The sequence below is a fragment of the Ceratotherium simum genome, chromosome 3, assembly GCF_057802395.1.
Source record: "Ceratotherium simum simum isolate JZ-2026a chromosome 3, ASM5780239v1, whole genome shotgun sequence".
NCBI lineage: Eukaryota > Metazoa > Chordata > Mammalia > Perissodactyla > Rhinocerotidae > Ceratotherium > Ceratotherium simum.
In genome coordinates, this window is record NC_141902.1 from 21,562,424 (window position 1) to 21,579,047 (window position 16,624).

The 16,624-nt window shown below is 30.7% G+C and overlaps 1 protein-coding gene across 2 annotated transcripts in view; it reads left to right on the top strand.

Annotated features, from left to right (window-relative positions):
* NOVA1 (NOVA alternative splicing regulator 1) overlaps positions 1-16,624 on the top strand; it is a 149,578-nt gene that overhangs the window by 107,229 nt on the left and 25,725 nt on the right. For both annotated transcript variants that reach the window (XM_004421152.3, XM_087423172.1), the window contains one exon: positions 7,203-7,369. In XM_004421152.3, coding sequence (XP_004421209.1) covers positions 7,203-7,369 — 167 coding nt within the window. The remainder of the gene's footprint in view (positions 1-7,202; positions 7,370-16,624) is intronic.

Sequence of the window (16,624 nt, forward strand, 5' to 3'; positions counted from 1 at the left end):
ACAAAACCTCACTTCTCTCTGCATTTGTTAGTTATGTGTCCTTGGCCCAACTGCTTCCGCTTCCCTACCTATAAGTTGGAGATAATATTATTTGCCCTGGTTATTGTGAGCATTAAATGAGATATATAATATATAATACATAATTATATTAATAATGCATTGTGTATATGTATTATAACATATATTTTATATAAATCATAAAATGGTTTATAAATTTAAGGAAGTATAATCACTGTTTAAAGCATTCATCTTAGAATAATATTTTGAGATACATATTGTAAAATTGCTTAAAATTTTGTTAGCTCTTCCCTATGAGTATAGGGACGTGGAAAAGGAACTAAGTCGAAGGAAAACAGGTATGGTCTTGAACTTCAGGGGAGACTTTTCAGTTACTTCATTTCTTGAAATTGGTAAAGTATATATTTTTCCCTGAAAGAATATAATACTATATTTCTACTCTTGGCAAACCCTCACATAGCCTTAAATGGGGCTTTTGCTGATGTAATTACAGCAATAACTGTGGTAACCTAAGAAATGTGTGTAAATCATCTATTTATAAAGGCATTCATAGGAATAGATGTTTTTCATATATAGATTATTTATAAATGACACATTAAAGAAATGGTAACATTATCTGTTGAAAAGTAATATATTAAAATAAAAGCATCTATTTCAGTATTAGAATCTTTAAACAGTTTTAATCTATTTATCACTGCTATTACTGTTATTGTCATCTTTTTAAATAACTTACATTTTGTTCTGTTTAACCTGAAATTTGTGATGCATGTTGTTATTAATTATTGATACTCTGTACTTTACTTTTAATAGTTAACCTAAAGGAAACCTAGTGAGCTAATGCTTGTGCTTTTTTTAAACCACAAAGACATGCAAGTAATCAGATTACTGTGATTATAGATTGAGAATAGTGAAATACTGGTTGCAAATTACTTTATTCATTAAAAAATTGATACTCTCTGTTTCAGTTTTCAAAATAAAAATGCCTGCATACAATTTTAAACCTTAAGAAAACATTAAAGGAATATTTTACCTGTTGACACCGACCTCAAATTCAGAAGTAAAGAAATAAAAGCCAAAATAGATTTCACAGAGGTCAGACATTCCCTACGATTGTCACTAGGAACCTATTTATTGTTAGTTTATATAATTTCAGCAACTTTGCTTAGCTGGTTATCAAGCCATTGAGGATTAGAAGCAGCAAAGCCGGAGTAAAGAGAGGAGACTGCTAGAATCAGATATACCAACAAACTGCCGGGATAAGTGGCAGTATGGGAAAGAATATGAAAACTAAAAGAACAAATACCAATCACAGAGCACCATTTGTGTAAGGATAAATAGACATATATACCCAAGGAAATCTTGAGGTTGCCACTTTATTACTGCCCAAATCTGTGTAGTTGAGTTCAAGTATTATCGAAATGTTAAATATATTTGAAAATGTATAACAAATTGGAAGATATTTCTTAAAATGGTAGAAACTGAATGTTATGTTGAAAGAAATAAATGTTTATGCATTCAGAATATTAGCTATGCAGAATTAGTAATTTCTCAGTGCTATAAGTAGCTGTTATCTTACTGTAAAAATCATCTATATATCATATCGTGTTTTAAATCTCGGTTTTTGCCTATTGCAAAGTTAATTGGCACTTCCCTTTTCTCAGTTCTTTTTGAGGCCAAAAACATTGTCTATACATCATCATAGAATTATTAATATTCTACTAGAATCATGGTATTAATTTTTTATTTTGAGATGTTTCACTATCGCGCATCCAACCAAATTTCTTACTTTAGATTGACAGTAATATTTCCTAAAGAAGTATATATTTACATTCTTATTGTAAGACACTGAGTTGTATTCTCAATAGGAGAATAAATTGATATATATTCCTTTAGCATCTGAACAAAATGTTCACTAAGTTTCGTTACAGTTGGCAATTGGAAATATGTAGATCAAATCGTTAGTATATGGCCATTTTTCTAGACTAGACTCATTCTGGTTGACATAGGTCTCAGGAATCTAAAAAGTTTTATATTTTATTTTAGACTATATCAAAAAATATTCTTTTTTTTCGCCCTAACTTTATTCTCTTGGATAGATTACATTTTTAGAGTTGATCTATTCTTTTTCTTATCCTGGGAAGAAAAAAACTGTTGAATTATTCCTTATTTCTCTTATGACCTTTCTCGAAGCCCTTTTTATTGAGTATCCTTTTTATGGACATGATAGTTTATAACTTATAGTTTTTGAAATCATTTCCCAAAATAGGTCTCATTTTTACATACATTGGCTGATCTTATAAACCCAAAGAGGCTTACTGGCTTTATAGATAAAAAGGCCTTAAAATAAATCACATATGTTTTCAATATACAGATAAGAAAATTGAGATACAGAATTATTCATTTATTCAAAAATACTTCTTGTACATCTGCAGTGTGCCAGACACTCTTCTAGGCACTGAGGATACAGTAGTAAACATGACAGACAAGGTCCCTTTTATACTTTAATTTTTGTCTTTGCTCATCTTGTTATTGTCCCCCAGTTTTCTCCATAGCGCTAATTTCACTTCATATTTTCTCTATATATTTTATTTGTTTTATGTATAATGTGTGTCTACGTGACCTAGAGTATGAAATCCATGAAAGTAGGAGGATTTGTCTGTTTGGTCATTACTATATCTCCAGCTTCTAGAATAGTACTTAACATTTGGTAGGGACTCAATAGATTTGTGTCAAATGAATGAATTAATTGAATAAAATGAGGACCAGGAGTGTGTGGTATTCTGAAAGCCAAGTTAAATATTTTTAGAACAGAATAGTCAAGTATGGCAAATGTTGCTGATGGATTAAACAACATAAAGACATGAAAATTGGATTTACCAGGTACAGCCGTGATGAGTGGTTACAGTGGTGTGGTGGGACAAAAGCCATACTGGAGTAGATTCAAGAAAAAAGGAATGAGTAATGAGGAAGTAGAAACAGAATATATATAGGAATTTTGAAGGATAAGGAAATTGAGCTGTAACTAGAGGGAGAGGTACGAGGTCAAGGAGGGCTTTGAAACAGCCAGTTAATTCTCCTGCAAAAATGAGTTTATTCAGGATCAGCAGAGAACCTACAATTCAAGGTCTGCAGTCATGGCAAGCCCCCTGCAAGTCCCCCTCAACAAGGAGAGGAGGAACTTTTATAGAATGGAAGAGGAAGTTGGGTTGAGCTATTGTAAACAAAGAGTTGGTTGGAGGAGACTAGAAGCTCAAAGTATAGTGGCTTTTCATTGGCTGAGTTGTGACATCTCTCATTGGCTGGGCTGTTGTGGGACAAGAAGTCTTTCTTCCTCTTGGGCTCTGCAGTCCTGGTAGGGCATGAGAGATCCCCCTTCTGGCCTCCCGACTCCATTTTAAGTAAAGTTTCTGATTATTAATTTTCACAGTATGCATCTTAAAAAGAAAAAAAAATGGCACTTTATTACACAACCACATGCCGTAGTCACACGTGTTATAACAGTAATTCTTTGATGCTATCTAATACCTATTTCTAATCAGATTGCCACAATTATGTTTAAAATAAAAGTTGTTTGAATCTAGAACCAGTCAAATTCTAATTTACATTTGATCATTATATCTTTTAAGGCTCTTTTAGTCTAGAGAATAGTCGCTTCTTAGTTGGTAAAGCTAGATCAACTGTCCTCTAGACTATCTTACATTCTTGATTTGTATCTTTGCTTCCTCATGGTGTCATTTAATTTATTTCTCTGTTTTCAATATTATTTGTAAACTGCAATGTAGTGCTAAATGTTGGATTAGATTTAGGTTCAACTCTTTGGGGTGCATACTTCATAATTGGTGCCCTATGCTTCGAATCACATCACATCAGGAGGCACATGTTTGATTTTTCTCACTCTTAGCTATGCTAGTGTTGTTCAGTGAAGTCAGTTGGTGACTACCTGATGTTTCCATTGAAAATTTCCTATCAGCCTTTCATCTTATGATTTTATGATCTTTGCCTAAATCAGTTATTTCATTTGCTTTGCCAAAGAGTGATTTTCTAATTTTGTCATAAAGAAGGGGTCTTTAAAAATTGAAATTATGACATGTTTTTCTGCTGATGAGAATGATCTAATAGAAAGGGAAAAATTATGATGTAAGAAAGAACTCTAATACCTGGAGAAACAGTGGACTTGGTAGGTGACAGGGGATAGGATCCATTGCACAAGAGATAAAATGCCTCAGGTAGGAGCAGGAACACTTTAAGTGACTTGTCTAAGGTTACAGTAGCACAGGGTGAATGCATTTTATTAAATTTCTATAAGAATTTTGCTATGGAGTTTGTTTGGTAATTGTACCTAATTAGAAACATGCGTTTTCAGTATGTGATATTGCATGTGAAATCAAGACTTAAAGCCATTTCAAATTTCACTTCCTGTATTTGACATTGACCTCACTTGTTATAGTTTTTCTAATTTCTCCCTAATTAATTTTCTAATTTAAAAGTGCAGTTTTAAGTTAATGGTGTCTTATATACTTGTACCTTTATATTATAAAAAATGTGGGCATATACTTTTATGTAACTGTTTTTCAGCTTTTGTTGCTAGTCTATTGCAAAGAGAAGTAAATGCTGCTGTTAAACAAATAAAGTGATAAATAACTGGCAGTTTAGTTTCGACACTAATGGAGCCTAAAAGCCTTTAAAATGACAAAAACAGCAACTTTTATGATTTATAGGCTCATTTTTGTTACACAGTTTGGTCATATAACTGACAGTCTTCCCTTTTTGTGACTTTCTCCTAAAAGTTATAGTTTTGTGTTATCTGAGTGAAAAGGCCATTAGAGTTCAGTAGAAGAATATGACAGCATCTCTTCTGAGGATTGCAGCAATTCCCATTGGGGGATGTGCAATCTCCTTTTTTCTTCCTTTTTTTTGTTTTGTAGTAGTTCTAATGGTAGTGATATAATTTAATCCTCAAAGAATATGTACTGCAACTTTGAACCTATAAACTATCTGCAAATTGTTTCATACATCTTATGTGAAATTTAGTTTTAGAAAATCATATTTCTTCATGGCTCAGTGATTTCCATTTACTACCTGTTACTCTATACAATCTGAAGAGTATTGGGTTTACTGTGTTGTCTAACATGATATGTATTCTTTTAAATTGAAATTTTAAAAGCAACATGGATTGTGTAATCTCTTTAGATACTTAGTGCCATGTTTTATTAAAAAAAAAAAATCTCTATTGAGGTTCAGCTGATTTCCTTTCCCTTTTTGTCATACCCAAAAGAGCACTCTGAAAGCCAGGAATGTAATCTGATCTATGTTCTGTTTTGTCTGCTGACTTTGATGAGAACCCTTTGCATGAGCTACATTGATCAGTTCTCATTCTTTCTAGTCATTTATTTGACAATTAATACAACCTCGTAAAGACTCCCTAGAGCATCCCTATAAACTAGATCGTTTTACCCAAGAACCACAGAGATAGATCAAGAGAGACAAGGATGAGAAAAGCTGGTTAGGAGAAACAGGAAATATTAATCCTTCAAACTCACATTATATTTTTCAGATTCTCTCCATCCTCACAAGCTCTCTATTGAAATATTTCGTACAACTTAGGAAACTTAACTTTTCATAGACTTGAATATTCATTGTTTAAAACATGAAAATGTAATTTAAGTATATCCATTTAACAGTATTCTTTTATTTCTGCTCCTAATTCTTGTGATCTAAGTCTTTTTTCTATCATCTAAAAATGATAATCTTTTACTATTCTTTTTAAAAATTCAAAACTAGAAAAATGGTTCTGTGGCAATGAATCCTTAAAGCAGTATAAACTCCCTATGATTTTTTTTAATGTTTGTAGTTTTACAACTTTATCCTTCAAAATGTACTTTAAAAATATTTTATAGAGTAGCTTAGAATTTTGAAGCTGTAGCTCCAAAAGGAAATGTTTTATGTACTTTGAAGTTTTCATATTACATCAAATATTTTCTAAATTTTAAAATATTCTTTTGATTTTTTTGATAATTATTTAGTGAAATCATATTTATTTCTGAGAGGTAGGCTAATGTGTTGTGTTGGGATGCTGAGAAGATTACAATTTAATACCAGGCTGCTGCAGTGAGGCTCAGAATAGTCTAAAAAACTAATCATTTATTTTTATTGCCTTCAATTGTATCTGTAAAGTATAAAATGGGTTATAGGACCTGTGTATTAGACCCAGCCAATTTCATTTTAGTCTTTTCTTGCATCATATGTCTACATTTTGTTCACTAGATATGAAACAAATACTATTAATTACATCATTATCAATCAATCATGAATTTCAAGTTTCTTAAATATTTTAAAATGTTTTTAACTCTGATATTCTGTCTTACTATTAAAATTATATAATCAATAAGGGCAGTGTTGATTCATTTATTCAATAAATATTTATTGTTGCACCTGTTGTGTGCCAGGGACTGCTCTAGGTGTTGGGGAAACTACAGCACAAAACAAAATAGGCTGATTCACTGTCCTAGAGCTTGCATTCTAGGGGAAAAGTGAAAATACAAGCAAATATAAAATGTCAGGTAGTGTTGTTGCTATGATTAAAAGAAGAGCAGTGTTAAGTGCATAGAGGGTGGTAGAAATTCAGAAACTCACCTACTGTGTAAACTTTTCAATGCCCTCTCTCCCACCCATTTAAATGCCCTTTTCACTGTAGACCATCCGTGTATGCCATCACTGTAGATACCTCCATTATTTTTCCTATTGTACTGTCTTGTAATGGTCTGGCTTGATGTCTGTTTTTCCCACTTAAGAATATGCTCTTTGAAAGCTGAGTCCATAGACCTTCAACTGTATTACCACTTTCTAACCCTTAGTCCTTTTATAAGTGCTCATAAGTATATGTTATGTCAATGAATGAATGATACACGCGGGACTTCTCAGGATGTCTGGCTCTGCTGAAATCCAAGGCCCTTTTTGAGACGATTAAGAAAGATGAGTAAAAAAGTGGTAAAAAGGAATATGTATGTATTCATTGTGTTTGGTTCAATTGAACATTTCTAATTAATTTAATATCTAATTAATTCTAAGTTCTACATTTTACATTATTTTATTTACATTATTATAACATCCTTTCTCATAGCTTTTTTTGAAAAAAATACAAAATAAGAAGGAAAGTTTTCTGAAAATTAGTCTTTTATCCACAGGTACTACTGAACGAGTGTGCTTGATCCAGGGAACAGTTGAAGCACTGAATGCAGTTCATGGATTCATTGCAGAGAAAATTCGAGAAATGCCCCAAAATGTGGCCAAGACAGAGCCAGTCAGCATTCTACAACCTCAGACCACCGTTAATCCAGATCGCATCAAACAAGTGAGTGTTTAGTTGGGAAATCAAAGAGAAATATCCACAGCATAGTATGAATTCCTTATAAAAGAAGCCTTAAAGTCTTAGAATACAAAGGTTTTTTTTTTTCTAAGGATACTTAAAACATAACAGTTGTCGTTTATTTATTTAAAGACTATCAGAGTTTCTTAGATTCACCAATTGATTTATTGAGTGATTGAATTATTCATTTATTAGTGTTACACTGAGGAGCAATTATGAGACTCATTCTTTTGTGATTGCCTTTTAAAAAATTTGTAGACAAATTTGATTAATTTTATAGGAATTGAATCTACTTAAAAGTATACCACTTTTTAAATAAAGTATAAAAATTGAAATGAAACTATTCTCAAAATTTCAAATACCATTTTTTAGTAATATTTGTAGTCTTCATAATAGTTATTATGCATATAATTTCCTATTTTGTTAACTTAATTGTCGTGTTCAATATTTTTTATCAACAAATTTGTATAAGTAAATTTTTGTACCTAGCAAACAGTCCTTTGTTACAAATCAACTATTATCTTCTGTATAACTTGTGTAGTATTTATATAAATGTCATAAAGGGCCAATGTTCATTTTTAATGTGTGGGATTTTCTGTAACAAAAATTTTACTTGATAAAAGATAATGTGAGTTTTTAAGATTGAATAATGACTGACATGATGTAGGAAAAAAAATGACATTCTTTATTGTTAAATAAGATGAATTCTTCCCCATAAACTCTTTTCAAATCTTCCAATTTATTTGATATTTTATGTTTATAATTATTGTTTCTGCATTTGCCCTTTTATAACTAGCTACTTAATTTGTGATCATACTCTCAATAGACTCAGCCTTCAAAAGAAATGTATTATTTATTAATCCACAGAATATTTAGTTTACAGGATATTTATGTTCATTGTAATAAATTTGAAATATAGCTCAAAATTTTATTAATTTCATGTTTCTGAATTGAAAAAATATTTTATATTAAAGTGTTATAAATCTATTATAATTTTACTAGTATATAGGTAAATATAAGGCTAACTAATCAAATACAAATGTAGAAATTAATAAATAGGCAATATATTTTCAATTATAGACTGATATTCAATTTTCTATTATTTACCATTTAAAAAAATCCTTCCATGTTTAAATCATGAATAGATAGCTGTTATCCCATATAAAATTGTTCATTTTATAATCTGTCAATGTCAAAATGGTTCAATTTGTATACCCCTCACAATTTTTGAAAGAAGTATCTTTTAATTTATGCATGGCAAAATGTAAATATTTTAAAGCTCTAAATATCAGTTGTTTTTTTATTTCTTCACAGCCATTTATAGTTTTGAAATGTTTATTTTATCTAAACGAAGTGAATACAAAGAATATTTTTAAAACTGATACCTTGAAAGTGATGCTGTGACTCTACCTAGATTCTACAACTATGAGTTTAGTTTAAAAACCCTGCGTTAAAATCACTCGGGGCTAAGACTTACAGAATTGGCACTAAAGTGTAAAGTCTCTTAACTTTCTGCTTTATTCCAGCTCTTACTTCTCTCTTTTCTTCTCTAACTTCTGTGAGAAAGTTCAAACACTTAGGAATAGGGGTGAACATCTTGAATTTTTAACAAGTAAAACATGCAATGTAGTTTGAGTAGTATGGTATCACTGGCAGTATATTCAGGACAATGATATGAATGAATTTTTATTATTTTTATAATAAATAGCTGATACTATGAAATAATGGTCTATGAATCATTGTTAAAATTCCAATTTTCTCTATGACAATATGAGATTTATAGCCTACCACATATCTAGTGCCAGTATAGATTTATGAAAACCAGAATTTAAAAATGTTTGGTTTATTTTTATTTGCCATGTTAAGATAATGTTATTTAAATTCAAGAAATTTTAATAGTGCTTGATTTACTTTTGTATATTTGCATTCGTTTGTAAGCCTTGTAGATATTCATGGAATTAAAATTATTGTTCATTATTTAATATTTTCATGGAATAAATAATGTATGTGAAATAGAGTATCGTTTAAAAAGATTTATCAAAAGAGTACACTAAATCTAGTAGGGCAATATATTTGACACAAATACTTTATTTGTAAATGTAAAAATTAAAAATTTACTTGAAAAATCTGAGAGATCAAACATATTTCCAAGATATTATAAATGAACAGTTTTTTAATGCTCTAAGTTTAGAATTCTCTAACTTTCTAGGTATCCTATTTTATCACTGTAAGAATTTGTTGGATGACCACGATTTTATTTCTGAAGAAATTGTGCTGGTTATCCAGTATAAAATAATAATGTCTAAAATAAATCATTTTGCACTAGATTAGATAAAAACATATTTGATATGACGTTTATATGCTTTAGATTTTAATACAAAGAATCATAATAAAATTTCTTTTAAAATGCTAGTCTTTCCCTTAACTAATGACGTAACATTTACATTTGCTTTGGGCTTCAGTCCTGAAGTTAGTTTTTAAAATAATTTATTTAAAACATTTTTTGAAAATTTTCTTCTAGTTAATATTGTGCAGAAAATTAAAGTATAGTTTTCAAAAATACTGGAGCTAGAAAATAGTCTGCATAGAAGTGAATTTGTGTTGAATATGATCTTTTAGATTTTCTTAATGTTAATTATTACATGTTTATTGTTTTTTATGATTGATAATTTAAGGTGTTGCTTGCTGAGAAAAGGATAATTTATATGTAACTTGGACTTAAAACAGGAAATCAAAGTTAGTTCTAAACAAATAAAACTTACTTAAGTTATAATTTTACACCATATATTTTGGACTTTTAATAAAATATTATATTCTAAATTATGTAATCTAAAGATGGTTGGTAACTGAATAAACTGCATGAACCAGAATATTCTGCCCAAATGAAACCTATCCCCATTGACTGAATGGATTCTCAAACAAATACAGTTTCTTAGGAAAGTAACGCATACTGGTCTTGCAAATCTTTCACATAGTGGAATGTTGAAATCTAGCATAACAGCCATATATCCAACTTCAGGTATTAGATGTTGTGAACTATTCAATTCTTAATTCTCAAATGTTGGTGTTTTTTTTTTGTTTTTTTTTAATTTAAAACAAATATTTGCTAATAAAGAAGGACTCCAGTATTTTATATATTCAAAATGACAATATTAATAATAACAATTAACATTTATTGAATAGTCAAAATATTGTAGCCTCTGTTCTATAGCCTTAACATCAGGAGACTACCATGTGCTCATTTTATAAGTCAGTATACTGAGAAACAGATAGGCAGCAAGAGCCAATAAACCAAAATTAAACATATTAATTGCAACATAGAACATACTATTTCTTATTTTCAGGACATAAAAATAGCAGAGACATTCAGTGATCTTCAAATCATTTAGACCTTGTTTGCCTAGAAGCTCTGACCTCATTCCTGGAGCACTTCTTAGCTCAGATTATTTGGAATACATTTTTCCATATCTGCCTTTTTATGTTTTGAGCTTTTTTCTTTCTACTTTTTTTCCTATGGGATTATTGAAACCTTTCCTCTTGTTGTAAGTCCCTCAAATCCCCCTCAAAGTATGGTTCTTTGTACATAATGAGTCAATATAATGAACCCCAAAACATGGTAGAAACCACAGATCAGTAATATAGTTAGCATTTGTTAACTTGCTTTGTCTATTACAGATTTTCAGCATTTTTTTTTCTTTTTTAGTTCAAGTGTATTTTTTTAAAAAGCTATATTAAGGAAGAAGTGGTTATAGGTATTTAAAGAATTCTCTTGAATTTAAAAAATCAAATTAAGATATCAAAAATCTCATTTAGCCCAAAGAATTCTACTGTCAGAAAAATTGGCAAAAATAGCACATAATTTGTTCATTATTCGTTCATTCAATCATGAATTTATTAAATGCTTTCTTAGTGAATTGTAAAATATATTAATTGTATCCCTTGCTTTCTAAAACTAGTTAGTGAAGATTATAAATTCTTAAAATAATTTATAAAATGTAAAACTTTATTTATATACCAAAACTACAATATAAACAATGTACTGTACAAGTTGAGAGGAATGTGAGAGCAATGTAGGCTAGAGTGATATTTGATCTTGTAAAATAGGTGAAGACTTGAACTGGACCTTGAAGATTGTATAGGAATTTCAGGAGGAGGAGAAGAAAGAAAAAAAGCTTATTTTAGGCGTGTGAAACAATATGGATTTGAGGAGAAAGGCATCATAATTGTTGTAAGGAGACTATCTTGACAGAAATGGTTTTAGAGGAAATTGATGTTAGATAGGCAGGGTGGGACCAGATAGTGGAGAGGCTTGCATGTGTGGCTGAGGGGCAGCCTATAGAGTACAGATTCTTCCTGAATTTCTCAAAAGAGCCCTTTTAATTTCTCTGAAAGGTTATGAAAAAAAGAAGGTACCTCTGCATTTTATTCTCTTCTGTGCTAAAAATCCAGACAGACCCTTAGGGTGCTTGTAGGTACAGCTGTTGGTAGGAGAAGAGAACTATGACAATTAGCTGAGTGATCTACTGTGCACAGTGTAGATTTAAATGTTTGTAAGATAATATTTTCTAAAACTTCTTTTATGTAACATTCATTCACAAATCCAGGGGATGTTAATCTTTGTGAGGCAAAAAAAAAAAGTTTTGTGGTCAAGAATGAAGCATCAGTAATAATGGTAATAGTGTGTACAGTGTATATGGTGCTTATTCTGTTTCTGTGCCAGCCATTGTGCTGTGCACTTTACGCGTATTATCATGTTTCATCCATCCTCATAAAAATCCTGTGAGAGCAAGGACAGAGTGCAGAGTCCGTGTTATACTGATGGAAGCTGATCCTTAGAGGAATTGAGTGACTTACTCGAGGAAATGTAACTGGTAATGGATCTTAACACTGGGCTGTATGGCCTCCAAGTTTGAGTAATGCTGGTAAACCAAAATCCAATCAATTTCTCTCTTGTGGGACTTTTCAAAAGTCTTGAATAAGCTTCCCTAAGAAGAGAACCTCATTTGAAATATAATGTCTTGTGTCAGGGTGAAGTTAAGAGACTAGGCAATATTTTAACAATAAGGTGATGAATACAGTCCCTTTTGGTGGTGAAAGTTGAGACAAAGGCATGAAGTTAAAAGATATTGCGAAGTAAAATCTGTAAGGCTTTGAGACTGATTTGTTCTAGATCCAAAATAGTAAGGAAACAATAAAAAATGACTGTATATGATTTTGAGCCTAGCAGAATGGTGAATCCTGAAAGCAACAAGTGAATTTTAGTCAGGCGCCTATTTGAGATAATATTTTTTGTTTGTTTCAGGCAAGTTGAATGTTTTTTCCTTGAAGTGGTCTTTGATAGAAGCATAGGTGAGAATCTAAAACTGAAAATATAGATCCTTGGTTGCAATAGAGGTGATAATTTTACTTACATCTTCATTAATAGGAGAAAAAAAAAAGAAGCAAATTAAAAAGATAAAGAAGTACAATGATGTACACCTGAAATTTTTACAGTGTTATAAACCAATGTTACTGCAATAAACAAAAAATTAAAAAAAAAAAAAAAAGATAAAGAAACAGTTATCAGAAAAAGTAAGTCAGAGGCGTTACAGTAAGTGGTTAAGTGCATAGGATCTGGAGCAGGACTGCCAGGATTCAAACCCTGGCTCTTTAACTGACCAGCTCTGTACCATTGGGCAAGTTGTTTTGCTTCTCTGTCCCTCAACTCCTTTATCTATGACATGGGGATAGTAACAGTATCTATTTCATAAGGATACTGTGAGTATTAACTGAGTAGAACTACACCTGGTTCCTAGGAAGTGCTCTTTAGTAATTATAAAGATAAAAAGGAAACCAGTAATATTCTTTGTGAGAAAATAAGGAGAGAAAGCACAAGGAAAGATGCTAAAAAGGATCAAATACCCAGAGAAAAATATGAGAATAAGTAACATTTTTTTAAAATAGGGAGTCATTGGAGATTTTTAAAGTTAGTTTCAGTCACATAGTGAAAGCAAAGTCATTATTTCCTAATAATATTATTTCCTAAAGGTGAAGAAGCTAGTTAAGTAAACAGAAAAAAATGGTGTGAAGTGTGGAAACTGCTGATTTGAAAGTTTGGATATACAAAGGAGAAAAATACAAGTTAGATCAGGGAGGCTCACATGACCCTTGCTACTCAAGAGGGAATGGCTTATGTTAAAGAATAAAAAGGAGCTTGAAAAGGCAGAGAAATTGGAGATGCCAAATACAGGTGAGATTACCGAGGGAACAAATGACTCAGCAGTAGTGGAAAGATACAATTTAGGGCGTTAAGGTCCTAGCCTATAAAGAGTAGGAGGTTTGAGTAGGAGATTACAATTTTGTCTACAGTGAAAAGAATGAGAAGATGGAAAATAAGTGGTTTGGAAAACTGAAAAAGTTGAGATGAAGTCAATTGTAGATAAGGAAGCTCATTCTGGAAAAACCATGATTTCTTTCAGGTAATAAAGACTATCAGTTGAAAGGAAGATAAAATACATGGTATTGAATGTTTGAAGAGAACGATAAAGGTGTAAATAAGCTTTGGAATAAGAATAAATTGTGAAAGACCTGTTGAAATTGGACAACATGAGTTTGAATTAGGACCTAAGTGGTTCCAGGTAGTTCAGACATTGGAAGAAGGAGAGTATACTTGTCAGGATGAAAAAACCAGAGGTGACAATTGTATATTTAAATATTTTATCCATTATTTTTTATAGAGCAGTATGCAGATTTATTTAACAAAACTCAAAACAGAGGTTTGCGAAGGTGATTACTTGAGTAATGTTACTCAGTTAGCTAGTGATAGATTCCAAATTAGAATTGAGATTTGTTATTCGTTGCTGTTCTTACTGTGCCTATAAATATCAGAGATTCTTGACAGTCTGTTACTGTAGATTTGCTTGAAGGTAAGCTGTATTTATTATAGAGTTTATTTATAGTAATATTCTCTGGTCCAGGAAAACTGTCAGCTGTTAACAAGAATGCTTTTTTTGTAATTTGTAATCCCTTTTTAGTTCTTATTCCCCAAAGCCTAGTTATATCTACATTTAACTAAATGCATATTAAGTCTTGAACTTTTAAAAACTATTTTATATTCCAAAGGATCCACAATTTTAAAATTAAAATACTTCAGATTTTTCTGCAATAAGTAATTCAGCCTTCAGTGTTTAAAGCAGAATCCTTAAACAGCCATTCAATTCATGTAAATAAAAATGTATTATACTTTTCCATTTGAAAGATAAAATTGTGCTATAAAGTGACCATGCCTTTCATAATGACTGTGCAATAAATATAAAACATTAGTATTTAGAGGAGTGTGTCCTTTGCAAATGTTATTTATAACAGATATTTTAATATGTTGTTGCTATATGGATATTCAGTTAGTTACATCTTCATGATGTATGTCAGAAATTTTACTAAATGATTTTTAACTTGAAACCACTAGACTTTAAGTCTGTGTAGTAGATAGGAGTAAACATTTTCTTTGTAAAATATTAAGGAAACAAATATCATACATTTATATTGTACATTCAAATATTTCTTATGGATTTTTCTGTTCTGTCTGTCTAGTTGAGAACAACTATCAAAGCTGTTTTATTAATCTAATTAATAGAACCTTTTAAATTAAAGGCATTAGTTTAATATAGTTACATTTATCTGTTTATTAGAACAGTTTTTTTGCAACTAGAACTTAAAAAATCAACTGAAATGCAAACTTGCTGTTTAAAAGTATCTGTATGAACAATAGATAGCTAGAAAACTCATCGTATGTTTATTTCATCACACATTTATTATTATATTAGGAATTTACCCAAGAAAATTTATTTAGAGACAATTTACTGTGCCATTTCAGCAGTCTTATCCCTTGAAGCCCAAACTTATATAATATTTATCTGTTTATTTAAAATATTATACTCTAACTTCTTATCAGGTTATAATGTTTAGTAACCAAATCTTTAATGATTTTAAACACATTGAAATTGTCCCAGCAGTTTAAAGTTATTGTTTTTATTTCTGTGGGAAAGAAACACCATCAGAATTATTGACAGTGTTGATTAATATGAGTTGTATCAATTATTAATAATACATGCCTAATATTTCATATGTATGTCAAAAATAAAGGTATTGAATAAATTGACAGAAGATAATATTAATCTAAGTGACCACAAATTCTGAGCCACTTGATATTACTACCTTTTCCACATAGTTCTTTGCGATATTTCAAGCCTTTGTTGAGAGTTCATATCCAGGGCAAGGTGCTTGTCATAGTGAAACTGTGGTACTTCAGGTTAATTTTACCCTGATGGAAGTAGAAGAGCCCAAAACACATACCTGGTGCTTCTGTGGGTTAATGAACTTGGATTCTAACCTATATTGGGAAACATGGCCTCTAGATTTATTTCACATCTAATTAGTTAGCAACCTCATAGTTAATCTGAGATTAGTAAAGAAGAAACTTTTAAATGTATGTTAACTACTTCCAAGAATTCTCTGCAATAACAGTCATAACCAGAGGTTGGAAAATAAAACCTTTACTGTTCAGTTTATAGTACATATCGTAGCATGAAGTCAATAACATATGTCCCAGCACAGTATTGCGTGGAAAAGAAAATATTAGGGCAATTTTTAATGACTGAAAGTGAAAGTATCTCTGGAGAAATAACAGGAATTTATTAACAGAGAAAAAACAGAAAACAAAGGATTTGAAGACTTTTTTCTTCTTTTATGAGGTTTTACTTCTAAATATAGCTCCTATCCCCTTTTAAAATGTGATTTAACAGAAATCTTGGTATGACTCAATATTAAGTTTAGGTTTCCTCAAAGTATCTAGGTTTTTAACCTAAGGGAATCACTTAAGGAGTGGACTATTTAAAACATGATCTGGTGTTAGAACCAATCTTACTTTGTTACTGGAGAACAGTGAGTTAAGCAGGAGCCTGTGAGTTTCCTATTCATTCTTTTACTCCTATATCGTTTATTCTACCCAAATTAGAACTTTTGAAATCTTAAATGCATGAATATGACTTTATTAAGTAATTTCATCTACTTTTCCTGACAGTGCTGAACCTTTAAAGTTATGCTTTTGCTCATTTCTGAGTAATTTTGATGGATATATATTTATATAAAACATAATGTCCGTATAGAATTGTGTCTATATTATAAAACTACCCCATTTCACCTATTAAGAAATATTATCTATTGAGGGTGCTACTTAAGCCATGTTATTTGCTGAGTGAAAAT